This window comes from Perca fluviatilis, chromosome 6, assembly GCF_010015445.1.
Source record: "Perca fluviatilis chromosome 6, GENO_Pfluv_1.0, whole genome shotgun sequence".
Taxonomy (NCBI): Eukaryota; Metazoa; Chordata; class Actinopteri; order Perciformes; family Percidae; genus Perca; species Perca fluviatilis.
The window spans coordinates 20,328,096-20,348,770 of NC_053117.1; the positions used below are offsets into that span (position 1 = coordinate 20,328,096).

Genomic DNA, 20,675 nt, shown 5'->3' on the forward strand with positions numbered 1-20,675 from the left:
CTGTTTTAGCCATATAAAGCACAAAAAAAATTGCTGCTGCAAAAGGACTTAAAGCAGTCGATAATGTGCTTTTATATGGGATTCATTTGTATTTACTTTGATATTACAGGGTGTCAAAAAGGATTAATTAATTGACTGTGACTTAATGAGAAAAAAGGAGTCAGTATGGGCTGGGTACTTTTTGATTATTATGCAATGAGCAATATGTTTATTGTGGTGTATGACATACTTTTTTAAAAGACTGTGAGAAACACATCTTTAATCAAGTAAAACATTCAACATATTTACAACAAATGAATAACTTGCAAGCCACAAATGTATGCAAATATAATAAAAAGCGAAACAACCAAAATAAACTTATGACTTAAATTACACTGGTACACAGTTCTGCTTTTAGGTGAGTTATCAGATCAGAGTAATATCAAACTGTAGCAAATGAAAGCATGCAACACTGCAGCTACTGATAACTAAGGTGGCTCTGAGAGCTCAACGCACTGCAACTTACAGTAAGAAAACACAAGTAAATACAGAAAACTATGCTGAAATTTGCAGTGCATTTCTGTATTTGGTTGTTTCCTTACTTTGCTGCGCATGGGTTGTCAAATAATTTTTTTCTTAATTTGCTTGTGTTTTGTTGCAGTGGGCTGAGCTCTCATGGCCATCATAGATTATCGTAGTATTTTCACCGTGACATACAGTGGAAATAGAGCAGCCTATGATAGCCTTTAAAGATTGTATGAAGTGTTGAATGAGATGGCGACATAATGTAACACTGACAGGAGCCACCTACACGCTTGGAAACTATTCATAAACCAGCTTGGCACTTCTGTTTCATGCCATTTCAACAGAACAGACGTGTACAGTAAAAAGATTATTTTATGTGTGGATCATATTTTGGGTGCACCTTGACTTCCTAAAATTACAGTCTAAATTGAGTGTCTCTTAACATTCAGCCTATTGACAGAGCCACAGTACAGTAACATCCCAATTGTCCAGGCAACACAAATGTTCATTTGTGAGCAGATGGGCTGTAATACAACTTATGTTTGCATGTGTTTAGTTATTAGGTGAAAGAGTCATGAGCCTCGCTACAGCTGCTGAGAATCCACACTGATTATTACCATGGTTACAAAAGATACAGATGGCAACTGACAGCGTAGAATAATACACATAAATGTAAAAAAGACGGTTAGTAATTCCTCCAAAGTGAATTACATAATTATCAAAGTATTGTTCAAATTAAAAGATTTGTCAAAGAATACAAAAGCTAGATGGGGTACACAATTAAGTGCTGTGTAAGGTACAGTAATACAGGATAAAGCATCTTCCCTTCAGCACAGTGAGTCTCTGACCTGTACAGGTTCAGCAGCACTCTCAGATTCGTACTTTCCTCAAAGAACAAGCAAAGGCCTGATGTTTTATTACCACAGCTTCTTTCTTTCTAACCCATTGCAACAACCGTGTGCCATACACATCATGCTGCAGGCTGGCTTATATTCAGATATGCTGCGGTAAAGTACAGCATAATGCAGGGAGAAGATAGGCAGCAGCCAGGTATCTTGTATCTTGTCAAACAAAAGAGTTCCCCTTCTTGTCAGCTCTGAGTGGGAGAGAAGATGAGGGAAAAAAAGCATCGAGGCATTAGAATTAAACAGTTACAGCAGGGGGATTGCCAATGAAAAACATGTAAGAAATAAAAACAGTAGTCAGATTTTAAACTGTGTATCTCTGCAAAAGCTAAATAGGCCTGTTGCAGGTGGCAAATACACAGCAGTTATGTGTAAACACTCTCTTTATCTCTGCAGTGTCCGCATGCTGTTTGATTGGGCCAATACCTCTTTTTATCATATGGGCAATTTCTTTTGTTCATTAAATATTGGGGAAATATATAGCAATCATTTTCTTCTTTGTCTCTGTTAAATTCACTCACTGACAGAGAACAATGGCGCATTACTTACTTAGCTGCTGTGTCTTGCAATTCTGTATCCAGTCTGGTTTAGCATTGGGTTGGAGGGCAGAGAGCAAAGGTTAGTGAGGGAGGTAAACAAGTGTCAGGGGGGCGACCATATTGTCAGTACACATGCAGTTACTGGGGATTAGTAGCCTGTATTCACACTGCCATAGGAGGGTAAATGGAAGGAGGGAAAACAAGCATCAGTGCTCTAAAGTGGGAGTGATCAAGGTAAAAAGGAGGGATTTCCACAGTCAATAAACGAGTCATAACTTAAACTCTTTTTTTGGTCTTGGTCAATCTATTGTTTGCACACTCAAGCTATGGCCCCTTAGATAATGAATAGAGTTAATATTGGATTTAGATTATTTTAGATTAGATTAGCTTTGATTTTTCCAAGGTCTAATCTCTCTCTCCTTTCCACCAAAGCATCAGCAAGTGTGTTAGTGAATGCCTGTGAGCTGAAACCATACTGGTTTTCTCTTTTTACACTGATCTTTTTTGACATCTTAATAGAAATGGTTGAATAGAAAGTAATCCTAAAAATCATAAACTTAAAATCTAATGTATCATGTTTTTCATGGTATTCTATTTTCCACAGATTCTGTCCTCACCAGTAGTCGTGTATATGTCCTCTCAGTAGCAAAGAAGTGTGACATTATAGCACTACAGGTTATAAAGACTATTTGTCCTTAACCTTAAACAGCCTTTCCTAAACCTTAATCTCATTTTAACCTCATACCTTAAACCCACTATGTGGTTTTTTTTTTGTTTTTTTTTACTTTGGGGCAATCATGTTACCTTGCATGCCCGCTGGATTCTGACAATATCACAACATCACAATATCACATGAGATTCGCAATATCAAGAGATTACACACAAATCCATCTTGTTTTGTTTGTTTCAAGTAATGCGTTTATGTCTGAGCCACCGTGACTCGGACCGATCAGCGTCCTGTGAGGAGCTACTGGCAGCTAGGTTGAGGTTTAGGTGTGTGTGACAACGCGGAGAGGCGGCTGCTCGTTCAAAACAACAATGGCAACTCCGAGGTTAGCGTAGAATCTACAATAGCATCAATTATATCACCACTGGAGAGAATTTCTTCATTGAAAGAAGAGAAAAAATAACGGTACTCAAGGTTTTTTGCGATGGAAAAGATTCGGCAAAAAATTGATTTACCAACTGGCCCCGCTGGTAGTGAAGAAATATGAACGGTTGAAGTCCGTGATGGACAGCTGATTCATCCAAATAACCTGCCAAGTATTTTCTGAAAGGGCTTGACGGCTTCTCAGATGGTTCTGAGTAACAAACCATCTGGTGCGTCAGATCAGTAATCTAGTGGTGGGATCAATAAAGCAACATACAACAATGTACACTGCTACTGTGATGACTTTGTTTGAGTATTTGTGGTAACTGGGCACAGCTTTTTGCAAGAATGCTTTGTGCTAATAGTTCTAACTCATCTCATTGGAAGCTATCATTAGCCAGCTGCAGTTAAAATACTGTGCCTCATCCATACCTTGTTTTACACTGCAGTAATATTTTGCTGACAATTATGAGAAAGTCTGACTGAAACTCTAAACCCTTTGCAACCATTCATACTAACAGAGAACTCAGTATTTTCCAGTTTGGAGTATATGCTTTATGCACTATACATTGCACGTAAATTGCATAAGAAACCATCAGACCAGCCTAGCTTGGGGAGTGACTGTGTATTAACAGTTGCTAGTCAGCTACCTCAGGGTTTATACTTTTGGTTCATTAAATTTCTACTAAAATATCACAGATGAAAGGTGAAATTAACCAATTCACAGGGACAGCCACATCCCAGACTGAGAGAAGTAAGAAAATCCATATCTAGCTCATTTTATGTTGGATAAGAAGACAGCCAAAGGGCAGTCAAAGGTTAGTCCCAGCATGAGAAAATTCAATAGCGTTGAAGGATTTTTCAGGGAGACTTCTACACAACCAACTGATCAATACAGGCAGGTTAGGTGATTTACCTCATGCATGCAAATTTGTGTATACCCCTCTCCTCGTCATACCTTGGGGCAGAGTGAGAGATTTTTTAGTCCACAAACAGTCGCTGGAAACAAATGATTATACGACTTGTCTATTAAGCTTCTACAGTTTTGACAAACAGGTCAAATTGATGGCCAAAACTGGAATGGAGGAGGGGAGGCATGGTAGTTAATGTTACGATGTTCACATTGTCAGTCTATGCAGATAATGATGGCAGGCTCAAAATAGATAAAACGGACAAGGTTTCCTGACAGATTGCCATTAAATGGTATTGTAAGCTTTCAAGATAATCACATAAATACAAACAAACTGTTTTCACACAAGGGTAAAATGTGTTTTTGTCTTCACCTTGTGTGACCACCAAAAAGTGAATGTTAACAGGTGGACTCACTTTACAATGCTGGGTGGAATGTGGACAAACTCCATTGGGATGATTTCCCCAAGCTCCTGCAGACTGTTCACATACTTGATCTTACTGCTGAACTTGGAGCTGTAGAAAACAGAAACCATAAAGGTTTGTCTCAGTCAGTATTGTAGTTCAGTCACCACTGTTGAGTCCGAGTCAATTCTCGAGTCTCCAGCGCTCGAGTCCAAGTCCAAATCCGAGTCAGCAAAGAAGTCAGAGTCGAGACAGAGCCGACTCACCATTAACTGAGTTGGAGTTCTAATCGATTCACGAGTCCCTAGACTCGTGCCTCGAGTCCAGGAATTGAGTACTCTATCACTGGCCCCTGTATAAAGCAGTTACATTTATTTTTATGACCTTTACACATAAAAGTAGTCAGAAACTTAATCCAACTTCCGAGTCCTATTTCATGAATGCTCAAGTCCGATTTCATAAATCCTTGACTCCAAGTCATCAGTGCATGAGTCCAAGTCCAGTCACAAATCCAACTAAATAGTACTATATCACTGATCTCGGTATGGTGCAATGTGATGAAGCTATAGCATAAGTGGCAGCACGGTGGCTCAGTGGTTAGCACTGTTTGCGTGGGTTTCCTCTGGGTGCTCTGGTTTCTTCCCACCATAAAGACATGCATACTAGGACTAACAGTTGAAAATTAGCCATCTAGTCAGGACGTTTATGCTTAGGCCTGTCGTTTGATTTCTTATGCATCCTGCCATTAGTTGGGGCCATAAAGGGTGATCTGTGGTGGTTTCATGTAATAGGCCTAGATCACAAATGATTCCCATAGATGAAGCTAGTGAAATATTGTATCCCTGAAACTGATAGAGTTGTGAGAATTTCTTTTCGTTACATACTGGTGGCATGAATATATAGAGCTATTGGTAAAGTTAAGGGTGCAATGTGTGCACTTTCTGAAATAAAACCTGTGATGTACATCCTGTCTTGTGTGATGTGTGTGTTATCTACAGCAGTGGTTCCCAACCTGGGTTTCGGGGGGGGAGGGGCCGCCAAGGAAAAAAGGTTGGGAACCACTCATCTACAGTATATGTTAAGTACAACAATGAGACCTTATAAAGGGTCTGGTGATTCCCAGCAAAGTCCGTATAAACCAGGAAGGATGGACTATGATGAACATCTTAAGGTTTTTCTTCAGTCTATGGGACAGGAGGAGAGACAGAAGTGGTGCAAAAAGATTAGTAAACATTTCATTAATAACTATAACTCATAATCATTCCTGCTGGCAGGTATAAAGCACGTTTTAACGTATCACTGATGTTATTTACTGTCTGCCATTTTATTTGAGTGTGAACTTTATACATTAATAGACCTTTTTCACAGCAGACATGTTGACATGTCATAGTGGGAAAGCACAGGTGTATTCAAAACCATTACTGATGGCTGCATTCCACTTAGGAGAGGTCCTGGTATTGTACATGATGACTCACTGAAACAGCTCACTGGGACACTTGATGGAATTGAGCCATCGTTAAGGTTATCAATTTCAGCTGTGCTTTTCCTACTATGACAAGTTAAAATATCTGCTGTGAAAAAAGGTCCATAAAGTGCCATCAAATCTTCCCATAATGGAGTGAATTATTGTTCATGGTATGTACACTATTTCTTTTATCAATCCCACAATGCAATGTGTTGCGTTCTATAGCTGTGTCAAATACCTATCAGTGACGACTTAAAATTATGATTCATTCAGTGTCAGAAATCTCAATTTAGTGCTAACAATAAAGTAAACTACTGCCTGTCTATTATATAGGGAGTAGTGAATGAGTGAATGAGGGAGTGATTTCTGACACAGCTTATAATCAGTGACATAACTGTTGCGGAGGCTCGATAATCTTAGGCTGGCTGCTAACCTGTCCTGCTGGATACTGTTCAGAACAATTACAGTCAAAATGAACTTAATTCATCACACATTTGTTGTAGAATGTTAGAAAAAAGGTTTATGTTTATTCCAGTCAGATAGTTAGTAAGTACTTATGATAGGTATGGCCCCTACTGGTCTACTTATGAAACTATGTTAATAGAACTAATGTCCAAATTAGAAAAACAATCATCAAACATGGGCTGAGTTATAGCTATGTCTTGCATCACAGTGAAAACCAACTCATACAAGCAAATAAGGAAGTGAAAGTCATTATGTATTGATGTAAGTTTAGCTGAGCATGCATTATTGTATTCATATAAACTATTTTGTTTAAATGAAGAAAAAAAAACACTCTACAAATATACACTCTGATATTGAGTGAGAAATCTTTCTAAAGTCTCTCTTTTCTAAGGAGCACATTAATAAAAAGGTTTTACAAAGACAAATATGATTTTTTTCACTTTTGCCATTCAAGGTGCCTTTTCTTTCTTTTAAATCAAACAAATGTGATTTGAAATTCTTCATTACAGTCTGCTTTAGACATGCTGCATAATATAAAAATTTTATATAATGTTATTTAAACTCAATATAAATGTATGTAATTTATAATCAACAAGAATGGCCCCATGAAAAAACACCACTAAAGAGAATAAAAGAACACTAACATAATTATTAGAGACACATACACTGTTGTGTATGTCAAGGGTCAAACAATTTTTATGGAAAAAAAACTGTGGAGAGATTGTGTGCCTATTATACATTACAGTTTCTGTGATTTTGTTTGTGTGAATATTACCTTCTGTCTATCATTTGGTAGCACTTTTTCATCCAGGTAAAGCCAGGCATCCTCCTGCGAGGTGTGGCGCCATTCAGGTAAACAATCATGTAATCTTCTGCCACCATTAGTTCCAAGGTACTTATTACATACCTACACAGACAATAGAAAACACTGTGTAAGACGAGCAGAACATGAGGACTGTAACAAAAGCAACACAAGCTAATATCTTGTTAATTGAATGGTATAATATACATAATCAATTGCAAACGTTGTTCTGTCTTGTTTACATGTCCACAGATGTTTGATGATGTAGTGGCTTCACTTACAGAAAAAGGTTTTCCATTACATAATTGTAATTGTCACAGTTGCTGTCTGGTAGGAAGCATGCTGCAAACACGATGATGGCATTCTGTTCGGCGTAATAACCTTAAACATAAAAAGACAGTGGGTCTCACTTCCAGTGCATATGCACAAAACTGTACTTTTGTCCTGTAGGAAACTGTTTTCTCAAAAAGATTTGAAATTACTAACAATTTGCCACCTTTCCCCCTTACTGCAAAAGAGGCTTGGGGAAATGCAAGGCAGAGATTTCAAACTGGCGTGGCATATTTGTCTTCAGTTTCCAAACAAGGACATTTTGAGATAAAATACTCACCCTTTTGTCAAAGTAGTTTCTAACACTGAGCTGGAATTGATTTACTGCAAGTTTATTGATCCATTTTAAACAAGGGAAAAAAACAGCAAGATACAAATGAATGGGGAGCATCAAGTGGGAGGGCATCAGCAGAGACCAAATGGTCAACAGCTATGAAACATACAGCAATAACAGTATGGATTTTAAGCATTTGTATTTGCATACCTCCATGAGAAATTACTCTTTTGTATGGCTCAATGCACTTCATATCAATGCGATGCTCCTGCTCTCCAACCATCACGCTCCTCCACAGCCTGTTTTCACTGCTCTCCTCAGCTGATCTGTGTCCTGCGATGGCATCACTTGATGCTGCTCCTGCACCCAGATTAGACTCTTTTGACATAGACATAGACGACATAACAACAAATTTATATTTTGCTGTACTTTCTTTTGATAACATACAATGTGAGTGTGTCTGTCTGCATGTCCTGTTATACATGTTTGACAGAGGTGGCCCGTCAGAGATTGTCAGAAAGTTATATGTTTTATAATTATATATATATATATATATATATATATATATATATATATATATATATATATAGTCTATATATATTTTACAAAGGGTCTGTCCTGTCATCATGTGTTTATTTTCTGTATTTACCAGGTCACAATAAACAACCTCAGATAATATGGAGATGTCTGATGTCCTGTCCTCAGACCCTTTGCATGTTAGGGGAGGGGATACACAAAATATCAGGTGAAAAAACGGCCTGATATTTTGTGTATCCCCTCTGTAACTTAGGTAGACGGGTGAACAAAGTGGTTAATTGAAAAGCCATATTAAACTAAATTAAATTAAAACAGAAATCACGTTAGAGGGCAGGGAGGGACGGTTTAGCAAAGACGAGGAAAAAATATTGTTCATAAACCAGCATGACTCACATAGATAGGCCTATCAGTCAGCCTATGTAGCTAAGATGCACGTCAATATGGAACTTTGGAAAACACTGTCGATTAATCCACAATAATAAACGATGCATTAAACAATTCACACGTCGCCTTAATGTAACAGACAAATAAACGTATTTATGTAGATAAATGAGACTCTTGTTACTATGGAAAACTCTGTTGAGTCTTCCACGTCGCTATTTGTTCCATTTAAGAGGTGAATTCCAAGTGCAGCAGTTAAAGCAGCACTATGTAACTTTTCGCTGCAGCTGTAGTTCCAATGAGACAACCTAGGCTGAAGGGGGACTGAAGCTCCGCTCTGAGTGCACGCGCGCTCCCGCGGCCAGGGAATACAAATCCTGGCGTGGATAAGTACCTTGGCACGACACCTGTGTTAAAGGGTTTGAGCAGTGTCAGTGGCCGCTTTGCTACTTTGCACATTTTTGTCGGTCTGAGGTGTATGCCACGTTTTAGCTGCCAAAGCTCCGCTGCTCTCTGTCTCTAGTCCTCAGGGTGAGAGGGGGAGTGGCCAGCGGCTAGAGCGGCAAAAGCCAATGTGCTTCTTTTACCTATATATTTAACAATATCTTTTGCATTTCTAATCCAAACAACGTAAAACTTGGCACTGTACTTACTCGTGCCCGTAGCAATACACCTGTCAAGTTTGAAATCCAATGGACTAACGGTTTGAGATACAGTGAGGAAAATAAGTATTTGAACACCCTGCTATTTTGCAAGTTCTCCCACTTGGAAATCATGGAGGGGTCTGAAATTGTCATCGTAGGTGCATGTCCACTGTGAGAGACATAATCTAAAAAAAAAAAATCCAGAAATCACAATGTATGATTTTTTTAACTATTTATTTGTATGATACAGCTGCAAATAAGTATTTGAACACCTGTCTATCAGCTGGAATTCTGACCCTCAAAGACCTGTTAGTCTGCCTTTTAAAATGTCCACCTCCACTCCATTTATTATTCTTAATTAGATGCACCTGTTTGAGGTCGTTAGCTGCATAAAGACACCTGTCCACCCCATACAATCAGTAAGAATCCAACTACTAACATGGCCAAGACCAAAGAGCTGTCCAAAGACACTAGAGACAAAATTGTACACCTCCACAAGGCTGGAAAGGGCTACGGGGAAATTGCCAAGCAGCTTGGTGAAAAAAAGGTCCACTGTTGGAGCAATCATTAGAAAATGGAAGAAGCTAAACATGACTGTCAATCTCCCTCGGACTGGGGCTCCATGCAAGATCTCACCTCGTGGGGTCTCAATGATCCTAAGAAAGGTGAGAAATCAGCCCAGGACTACACGGGAGGAGCTGGTCAATGACCTGAAAAGAGCTGGGACCAACGTTTCCAAGGTTACTGTTGGTAATACACTAAGACGTCATGGTTTGAAATCATGCATGTCACAGAAGGTTCCCCTGCTTAAACCAGCACATGTCAAGGCCCGTCTTAAGTTTGCCAATGACCATTTGGATGATCCAGAGGAGTCGTGGGAGAAAGTCATGTGGTCAGATGAGACCAAAATAGAACTTTTTGGTCATAATTCCACTAACCGTGTTTGGAGGAAGAAGATTGATGAGTACCATCCCAAGAACACCATCCCTACTGTGAAGCATGGGGGTGGTAACATCATGCTTTGGGGGTGTTTTTCTGCACATGGGACAGGGCGACTGCACTGTATTAAGGAGAGGATGACCGGGGCCATGTATTGCGAGATTTTGGGGAACAACCTCCTTCCCTCAGTTAGAGCATTGAAGATGGGTCGAGGCTGGGTCTTCCAACATGACAATGACCCAAAGCACACAGCCAGGATAACCAAGGAGTGGCTCTGTAAGAAGCATATCAAGGTCTCCAGACCTAAACCCAATAGAGAATCTTTGGAGGGAGCTCAAACTCCATGTTTCTCAGCGACAGCCCAGAAACCTGACTGATCTAGAGAAGATCTGTGTGGAGGAGTGGGCCAAAATCCCTCCTGCAGTGTGTGCAAACCTGGTGGAAAAACTACAGGAAACGTTTTGACCTCTGTAATTGCAAACAAAGGCTACTGTACCAAATATTAACATTGATTTTCTCAGGTGTTCAAATACTTATTTGCAGCTGTATCATACAAATAAATAGTTAAATATCATACATTGTGATTTCTGGATTTTTTTTTTTGTTTGTTTAGATTATGTCTCTCACAGTGGACATGCACCTACGATGACAATTTCAGACCCCTCCATGATTTCTAAGTGTGAGAACTTGCAAAATAGCAGGGTGTTCAAATACTTATTTTCCTCACTGTATATCACACACACACACACACACACACACACACACACACACACACACACACACACACACACACACACACACACACACACACACTGACAGACAGATGTTCCTGCAATTTATAGATAGATGTAAAATATGCGGCTCTGGTAGATGTTTGCGATTGGTCATGCTGTGCAAACACTGCCTCTTTTATGTGAACGTGCGCGCGCTGGATTGGGAAACCCTGGGTTGATTGAACTAGTTGTTAACCACCATCGTGACTTTAGCTCATGCGGGACCGCGTTTGTTAGGTGAAGCCCAGTAACTGAAATAAATCCAGGGCATGTTGATCTTGATTCGTAGTACAGGCAAAACACACGGCCCGCCACTGTCTGTATCTTCAGGTGTGTGTCTGACCGTGTCTGTTGAGCTCCAGTGAGTCAGCCTCATCAGGTGTGTCCTCATCTACGTTGACATCAAGGTCATCACCAGTATCCGAGGCCTCGTCCTCTGTGTCCAGGGCATCTTCTGAGAGAAGTGACCCCTCACTGCGGTCCAGTGACACATTCATTGGTGGAGCTGCCAACTTTCTCCTTTGATTGGACCCACCTGACAGATCCGCAGAGGAGGGTGGATCTGTCAGGAGGAAGAGAGATGGTTTAATTTTTTTGGAGTTTCTTAATTTGTTTTGTTTTTTTCAGAGAAAGGTTGTCATCCACTGTGCCTGTATATCCAACATGTGACTATCTTTTAAGAAGCATTTCTGGTCTTATTTCCAGAGGTACGTGTTTAGTAACGAAGTACAAATACTTTGTTACCTTATTAAGTAGAAATTTTGGGTATATTGGAGTAATTATTTTACAGCATACTTTTTACTTCTACTCCTTAGCCTACATTTTCACGCAATTATCTGTAGCTACTTTCTACTCCTTACATTTTAAAAAATATAGCCTCGTTACTCCTATTTCAGTTGTTTTCATTATGGCTCGTCATCGTTCACACACACACACACACACACACACACACACACACACACACACACACACACACACACACACACACACACAAAACCTATCCAAATCGCTCCATCCGGAGAGAGTGAATTTGATTGCGGTTGGATGAGAAGTATAAACACATTCCGACACCCTATTGGTTTGTACGCGATCCATTACACCTGCACAGACCCGGTGCTAATACGGCAACGGTGCCTTAACTACTGTTATCTACCGGACAGAATAACAACGCGGATTTTGGTGCCTTATTTAGGTACCACTTAAATGACTGCGCTTCTCTCTGATGCTCCGAAAACGGACGTTAGAGAGAACTGAAACATCGCCGCACGGGACGCTAGTTAACGCTACAGTTGGCAGCAGGTAACGTTAGCCTACCGCTAGCTAGCAGCTGGAGTGAACACGGTTAAAATGCCGACAGCTAAACGGTGTAAAAATGTGTCTGTATTTCTCTGGAGAGGATTCTAACACCAGACTGTAGCTGCCGTTGTCTGAAAAACACAGAAGAGATGGGTCACCTTTTTCAGCCCTTCTGAGTCATATGGTTTTGTCCCCACATTTTGGGGTTAAGCTGTTGTCCTTAATGGCATTTTTCCCCCCTTACATCAGGGGTCTTCAACGTTTTTTAAGCCAAGGACCCCTTAACTTAAAGTGAGATGTAGCAGGGACCCCCTACTAAATAGGCCTATTGTATGAAATGAAGTTGCATATTAAACTGAGCCTACAATAACTGTTAGGGCAACCTAAAGCCTTCTTACATACCATTTTTTCATAAGCTATTAAAATATTAATTGTTGGCATGATTTTATAAATCATATTTTAATGTTACATATGTGGCACAGTAAATCTAGGATTAACTATCTGTGGGCTGATATCTTGGTGACTACCTTACCTATAGGCCAGTAAGCCTATCATCAGTGGGAATTTATATTTGCTAATGTTGGAATTATGTTAAGGCATTTTAATTTTTTAAAGACTCAAAAATTTACAATAATTTGAAGGCCCCCCTGCAATGACTCTGAGGACCCCCTGTTGAAGATCTCTGCCTTACATTACTTTTACTTTTATACTTTTTTACACTTTTTTACACTTTTTTACACTTTTTTACACTTTTACTTAAGTAAAAAGCTTGAGTTGATACTTCAACTTCTACAAAAGTCTTTTCAAACCCTAGTAGCCTATCTATACTTCTACTTGAGTAATGAATGTGAATACTTTTGACACCTCTGTTTATTTCTATAGATTAAGGTACTTTTACGGTGTTCTTAAAAAAATTATGGATCCCCTTGACTAATCCAGAAACAAGGGCCTGTCTGGAAAGAATAATGTTGAAAGAAGATCATTAATTTTTCGGGTGGTGGAAGTTGACTTTCATAGATTATTATCTCACATAATTTTCTGGCAACAGACAGAATTCAGCGCAGCAGAGAGTTTTTAAATGCAATAGAGGAGTACATTTATCTTAAGCATTTGTCAATTAATCCAAGTAAGCCTCCTAAATCATGATCATAATTTCCTTTAGACTGCTAAAATATGTGTTAAACACATTCAAAACAGTTTGTCAAATCTCCACAAAACATTAAATATTGATATCCATCTTATAATTTACCTGCCAACACTTCTAACCTTTTACCTATAATGTGCAACAAAAATCATTAGCACTAAAATATCCCAAGTGTTTTAAATAACAGGAGCTATTTTAGTTTATCTCGTTGTATATTTACCTTCTCTGTTATCCCTCTCCTCAGCAGCCTCCTCACTGGAGGCCATCATGCCTGCTGCACCGTCTCCCTGTTGGGATTGTCTGCTCAGAGGCACAGAAACACAATAATGAGCCACAACATAAATTATCATTGCTATTACCATTACCACCATAGGCACAGCTACGCATAGTATTGGGCCAAACAAAACAAATACAATCATCTACAAAGAAAAAAGAATCAAACTTTTCCCATGACATTAAATGAGGAAGAGTTGCAAATCTGTTCATTTGACTTTGGACATAAAAGATTACAGAAGCAGACGGACAGAAAGCGACTCACTGCTTCATTCCCCGCCTGCACGTGTGGGCTGAGGAAACAATACTGTACAGTGTTGCTACCTCCCCCCAACCAAAGCCCCTCTAACAGACTCTGATTAACATAAGGCCTGCTAACAATAGAGGGAGGCAGTACAGAGAAACCATTACACATGATCATAGAAACAAAGACATACAAACACACACACACACACACACACACACACACACACACACACACACACACACACACACATGCTTTTTCTTCTTTTTTTCTTGTTTTAAATTTCTGTCTCAGGACACCTACCTTTCCCTCACTCCGTCTTCTCCCAGCAGAGAGACTGAACCACTCTTTTCACAATCAAGTCACATGACCACTTGATCATGAAAAGGTCTGCTGTGTACACGCAAACACAGAGTAAAAGACAGGGGAGGGTTGTGCATCCCAAAGAGGGGGCATGTCATCAGAATTACAAAGTGGGGCAAAACAAGAGCCATGATGCAACTGCTAACAGGGAACATTAAAACTGCAATGCACACACACACACACACACACACACACACACACACACACAGTGTACATTGTACATGTACACACACACACACACACACACACAGTGTACATTGTACATGTACACACACTGAATACTGATTCCAGAACATGACTTTAACTTTTCATTGAGAAAAAATACATCTTGGGTAAGAGATAATGTGAAAAGGAAGCAGCATTTGGCCCCTCCTGTATTTCCCATAATACACCTCAATAGCATATTTTGATAGGCCTTCCCTGACTGACGCCCCATGATTGTTTATACCATAATTTAATTATGTTGGTCTATTCTGTCTATACAACATCTATTGCATATCTGTCCGTACAGGGATAGGGATCCCTCCTTGGTTGCGCTTCCTGAGGTTTCTTCCATGTTTTCCCTGTTAAAGGGTTTTTGGGGGGAGTTTTTCCTTATCTGAGTTGACGGTCTAAAGACAGAGGGTGTTGTATGCTGGACAGATTGTAAAGCCCCTTGAGGCAAATTTGTGATATGTGATAATGGAATAAATAAATAAAACTAACTTTACATGTCTTTCAAACTTCACACCTGCAGATTGGAGTGGATTATTTTTGCATGGATTTTGTCCCCCCATCTTTTCCATTGGAAGCTATGTTAGGAAGGGATCTTTTAATGGCTATAATAGACAGGAGACATATGGGCATGTGAGTATTGTTCTAAGACAGACTTGAAAACATTTGAACCTATCCTTTAAGATGGGGCTCTATACCAGGAAACAAGCACAGCCACATGTCTGTACATTTTGCAATCTATACATCAGAAATTGACCCATTCTTGCTTCTTTAATCCTTTCCTGCATGTATAGTCTATCCTGTAACACGATGCAATGACAAATCAAATACTTTTACATACGCTTATTTAGGCTTGACATATCAATTCTTGGCTGCTATGGTACAGAGAGTAAAAATGTTGTAAGATATCTAAAGAATTGATCACAGTTTTAAAATGATCTGTGCTGCCTCTTTGTGGTAATAAACAGTAGTGCAGCTCTGGCCTGTGGAAAACCTATCCACATCCTCTGTTGATCTCCCTCTTTTTCCACACATTTATAATGGACAGAAAACCCCAATAATCACGTTTTAACTTTTAAGAAAGACCAATGAAAGAAAACCTCTATCTAAAATTACATTGTCTTGCAGAGGCTAGCTTGCAAAGGACATGGACCTTTGGCTGATACCAGTAGGACATATTCGATCCCAGAGAGCAGAGTGCTGGACCTTTTGAACTTACTAAGGGGCAACATTTATTGCTAAGTTTGTATGAGCGAAGCTCACCTTGAGTGAAAAAAGTGAACACATCCCTCCGGCACATATCGCGTATGATCTTCCCTCTTAGGGTGTACACGTGATTGGTAGACTGGCTGTCCGTCAAACTGGTAATGAGCGTGGTCTGACTCATACTGACTCTGGCCATCAGCTTGATACTGAGAGCACTGAAGTTCAGAGGCGCACATGAGGTTGGAGTCATCTCCATACTGGCTTTCAGCCATATATTGAAACTGGGAACCTTGATTATCCAAGCTGTACTCGGCATTACCTCCAGGTTCATAATAGCTCTCAGCCTGCTCAGATCCATACTGTATAGCTGTGGGATGAGTTGTAAACTCAGCATAGACATCTGTGGTGTTTTGTTGGCTGTTGGATTTAGTATGTAAACAGGCAGGGTGGGCACTCTGGTTTTCAGTTCTTTGGTCAATGTGGTGGTAGTTGTAGCCATATTGGGTTTGACCCTGAGTTAAATTCTCGCTTTCTGTCCACTGGTATGCAGCGTTGGTTGGCTGGGAGGAAAACTGTGAAGTCACATCTTGGTGTCTTCTTTTAGGTGAATAGGGGATTTGGGATCAGTATAGAAAGAAGGAGAAATTCAGAAAGAATTGTAAATACAAATGGTATGCAGTGAACCTCATCCATCTGTGCCTGGTATTTTGTATGGTCTATGTAGGCTATGTTTTGTTTAAATGTAATTTTTGTTTTGTTTTTTTAAACTTACATGTATCAAACACACATTCAAACTGCCCAGTATACTCTGATTAGGACAATTCAGTGGCCATTGGGCAATTCATGTTCTTCAGCTTGTTAAATAAATTGGTAATTTTATATCTTAATTTTAGGTACACATTAAAGCATGCAAGTGTTGTGATATACATTTCTGCCATTCCTGCCATTATTATACTGATTGACAGGTGGCGGTAATGCGTTAGGAAATGCAGCACTGCCCCAGCAAAGGCAGGGAAAAAGAGGACTGCTAGCCAGGAAAACATGGATGTAAACAATGCATAGTTCAACAGTTGCAAAAAAATTTGCTTTGCAAAAGTTTTCTGAGGAAAGAAATGCATTCAACATGTTTGTTAGGCCTCAAGGACACACACAATTTGTTTTGGTGAGTAACAGTGAATGTAAACAGAAAGTTTGCAAGAAAACTCCACACGGTACTAAAAATTGTTTAAATCCACAAAAAACAGAATGAAATAAGATTCTGCTTTACAACTAAACATCAAATGCCATTCATTCATTCATATAAAACCATATCTTGTAATACTTGTCTGCAATAATGAACAGAAAGGTAAACAGTCTGCTTCACATACAGTACATTTAAAACAATTACACAAAACCAAACAAACAACACAGACAAAATAGGGTATGTACTCGTTGCTAACATAAAGTTGAAGCTACATGGGAAAACCTTTATTGTCTTGCACACATACACTCACACCCACACCTTGTACCCTAAGATAGCTAGGGGAGCTGTTTCCATTAGCTGTGGTGGGGCTCCAGCTGTAATGAGGCAGGTAATGCATATTTAATGAGGCATAAACAGATTTATAAACACACACACACACACACAGAAGCGCAGACCAAAGCTGGATACCGAACACATGACATACACCCACATACAAATGCACAGTTTGTTTTTTACTCTCACACACACACACACACACACACACACACACAAGTCTGTATTACTATCTTTGTGGGGACTTGTCATTGACATAATGCATTCCCTAGCCCCTTACCCTAACCTTAACCATCACAACTGAATGCCTAACCTTAACCCTCACCCTAACCATAACCATAACCTAATTCTAACCCTAGTCCTAAAACCAAGTCTTAACCCTCAAACAGCCCTTTAAACTCGTGGGGACCAGCATTTTGGTCCCCACGAGGCTGTGCAGACCCCACAAGGATACTGTAGTCCCCGGTTTTTGGACCCCACCAATATTAATTTCACATCCTCTCTGTCAGTCTTAGTCTGTCACTCACCCATGCAACACAAACACACACACACACACACACACACACAGATCATCAGACTCATTTCCTCAGGAGGGCCTTCTAGCTCGATTTCGACAGTCTGTTCAGCGATGCTAATATTCCTCTGAAATACAAACCATTGAGAAAGCTGTAGAGACTCAAAAAACAACAACAGAGAACTAAGGTAGCGTGTGTGTGTGTGTGTGTGTGTGTGTGTGTGTGTGTGTGTGTGTGTTCATTCACTGACAGTCATGAACAAAAGCAGCAATGCTGGAAAGATACTTCTACATCTTTCCCTAGCCTATCAGCACAAACTGTATTAGTGTGGAGGTAGAAATCTCAAAGAGCATGGCTAGATATACAGTAGATGTACATGACAAAAAAATATATTTTTTGCAGTTTGGGTTAAACAACCTTTGAGTATAATGTCTAATTTTAATATTGTATATTTTTATGAAAATATCCTTCATTTGCATGTTTTTGTTATTTTTGTATAATTGTACTAACTTTTTAACAACTTTAAATGTTACAGAACTAGAAAAGCACGGAGCCTAAGACATTTGATTTGATGTGCATTGCTTACCTTGAAACAGGTGAATAGCTATCTTGAGAAGATTCATGGTCTCCAGTCTGTTGTTCAGTCGACCAATTATCACGATCAACAGTCCTTATAGGTTGTCCATTGTAGTAATCCACTGTATTCTGTAGGGATCTGTCCCTCTTTGGTTCGAGTGATTGCAATGAAGAACCTCCAATCAGCTCCTCAGTGAAACTAAGCAGATCAGAAGATCCAAACTGTTGTTTTTCCTCACTCGCACTTTGTACTTCTGAAGTCCATGTTGGCAAGGTAGTGTGCTCTTTATCAGTTCCCTCCTCCTGCTCTTCCTCATCATTCTCCTCTTCCATCAAATCTCCAGAAAATGGTAATCCAAGTCCTCTGTCAGTAGAAATGCCAGATTCACTTAATGGGGTGCCAATCAAAGAGCTGGTCCGGGAGACTGAACTGTTGGTAAGTACAGGTGATTGTGGTTCAGATGTTGTTTGCGGTACGTCCTGTCTTGCTAACTGACCCCCCCAGACTTGAAAGTCTGGTGGAGGTGCAGAGGGTGACTGCCCACCCTCATCTGAATCTTCCATTGAGATCTGTGAATGGACATAAACTTCCTCTCTGGTTTTCAGGAAGTGATCTGACGGATATCTTAAAGATGGAGACGCACTTCTGGCCACAATGCTTGATTTATCGTCATTGCTTCCTTCTTCTACCTGTGTTTGACTGCAACCTGTTGGTCTTGAATCTGACTGATGTAAAGCTTCAGAGTTATTTTTTGATTGGCTGAGACCGACAATTTCTGGCATGTGATGCTCAGTGGCATCATCAAGACTTGCACTGTAATGAGCGCATAAGACAACTTGACTTTGTTCAGTAACTTTGCTAGGTGTACTGTCAGTATCTCTGATCATTTGTTTTTGCCTACTTTGTTCTGTGTACTCCCTATGCTCTCTATTTGCAGCTTGGGCATGGGTTTGCAGTACTGTGGCAGCATAGGAAAGCATGCTAAATGTCTCCATGGACTTGCTTGTACCTTTTGATTGCCTGTTACCCTGTTTAGGCCTATCGTGAAACTCTTTCTCAGCTTCTTTTACTGTGCCAGACACAATTATGTAATCCATTTCTAGGCCTGATGACGAATCTCCATCAGAATTGGACCTGAGTTCGTCTTGACTACCTGGGTGAAGGCTGTCGGGGCTATACTTTAGTGTGTCTCTATCCCCCCCAGAGCTGGAGCTTAGAGACCTGGCTTCTGTTGTTTTACCCACCACATTTCCAATGCTCTTATTGCCAGTGTCACATTGGCTTTCAGTGGTAGGCCCATCTTTATTTTGGGCCATTGTAAATGACAGAACATGTTTCTTGGAAACAAATTTGTCCAACTCAAAAATGCTTGGGGATAATGATTGATCAGCCTGGATTTGAGTCTCAGCAGCTTCTCCTGGACTTGCATGATGATTGGCTGAAGTGGTCTGAGTGACAAGGGAGCAGTCCACCAGAATAAATGGGGAATGATCACTGGGTTGCTCTAGCCAATCAGCTCCCTCTGATCCTTCTCCACTTTTGTTGTCATACTTACTCTCACTGCTGATCATGTGACCCAACTCACTTGTTCCCTCAAATAGGAACACCTGGTTGGCTGGCTGTGTCTTTGTCTTTCCCAGAGGATCAGTCTTCTCATACTGATTGTGCCTCTCATCTACCTGTATAGATTTTGTCACAGCTACAAAAGGGCTAGACTGCTGCTCTAGCTGTATCATGTCTACTACAGGGATAGCATAGGTCTCAGGGGAGGATGTCAGGCTCCAAGTGCCAGCTCCTACATTATCATAAATTTGATATTCTGAAGTAGAGGTGACCATGCTAGGGACAGGTAGGTCACACATGTTAGTGCCTTGGTAGGGAAAAGTCTCATCTTCTGAATGTTCAGATGCCAAGTTCTGCAAGACAGACTGTTGTCTCTGAAAACTCTGGATGTCATCGTCACCTGTTTCTTCACCCTGTGTTCTACCTTCTGCTGCCTCTATGACTATTTTCACATTGTGTTCATAACCTCTCCACCCCAAGTCGTTAGGTGTCTGACAAAGTACTTTATTCATACATCTCTCCTCCTCTATAGCTTTTTGTCCTTCTACCTGTTTGCATGCATGTGTCTCGGGAGAATCACTAGCATCCAATGATCCCGTGTGACTAAGGTCCTTTCCATTTTCAGGTCCTTCTGGGCTTGTTATTGTGGAAGAGCTGTCTTCCTGTATGGTGGTGTTCCACATCACCATTCCACCATCAGAGAATCCTAGTGGACTTTCCACAGATGTGCCAGCCTCAACATTGGGGTTTCCCCCACAAAACGAACCTGAGTTTCCAGACAAGTTGTCAGGGGTCGTAAGAGG

General features: G+C 40.2%; 1 protein-coding gene across 10 annotated transcripts; it reads right to left on the bottom strand.

The window, feature by feature from the left end:
• Nucleotides 1-181: 181 nt before the first annotated feature.
• Nucleotides 182-20,095, bottom strand: LOC120561015 (protein prune homolog 2-like). Of its 10 annotated transcripts, none has more exons than XM_039803968.1 (12): nucleotides 18,319-20,095; nucleotides 15,759-16,298; nucleotides 13,623-13,702; nucleotides 11,306-11,524; nucleotides 7,899-8,048; nucleotides 7,366-7,465; nucleotides 7,058-7,189; nucleotides 5,450-5,536; nucleotides 4,365-4,463; nucleotides 3,955-3,996; nucleotides 1,959-1,991; nucleotides 360-1,600 (listed from the first exon to the last, which is right to left on the bottom strand). In XM_039803968.1, exons 1-12 carry the CDS (start codon nucleotides 20,043-20,045, stop codon nucleotides 1,570-1,572), a joined length of 3,240 nt encoding a protein of 1,079 aa, XP_039659902.1. In that variant the 5' UTR covers nucleotides 20,046-20,095; the 3' UTR covers nucleotides 360-1,569. The 10 variants fall into 10 exon arrangements, with proteins under 10 accessions (XP_039659909.1, XP_039659910.1, XP_039659911.1 ...); XM_039803967.1 differs by having other exon boundaries at nucleotides 7,899-8,066; XM_039803975.1 differs by lacking the exon at nucleotides 15,759-16,298 and having other exon boundaries at nucleotides 182-1,600; nucleotides 7,899-8,066.
• Nucleotides 20,096-20,675: the final 580 nt, after the last annotated feature.

What these genes read in the sequence shown, in the direction of transcription:
- LOC120561015 (XM_039803967.1), bottom strand. Translation starts at nt 20,045, where the DNA reads ATGATACAGCTAGAGCAGCAGTCTAGCCCTTTTGTAGCTGTGACAAAA. An exon ending in TACCAAATGATAGACAGAAG is followed by an intron (nt 5,537 to 7,057) that starts GTAATATTCACA and finishes CCTGTCCCATAG; the next exon opens with ACTGAAGAAAAACCTTAAGA. An exon ending in TTGCAAGACACAGCAGCTAA is followed by an intron (nt 1,601 to 1,958) that starts GTAAGTAATGCG and finishes TCTCCCACTCAG; the next exon opens with AGCTGACAAGAAGGGGAACT.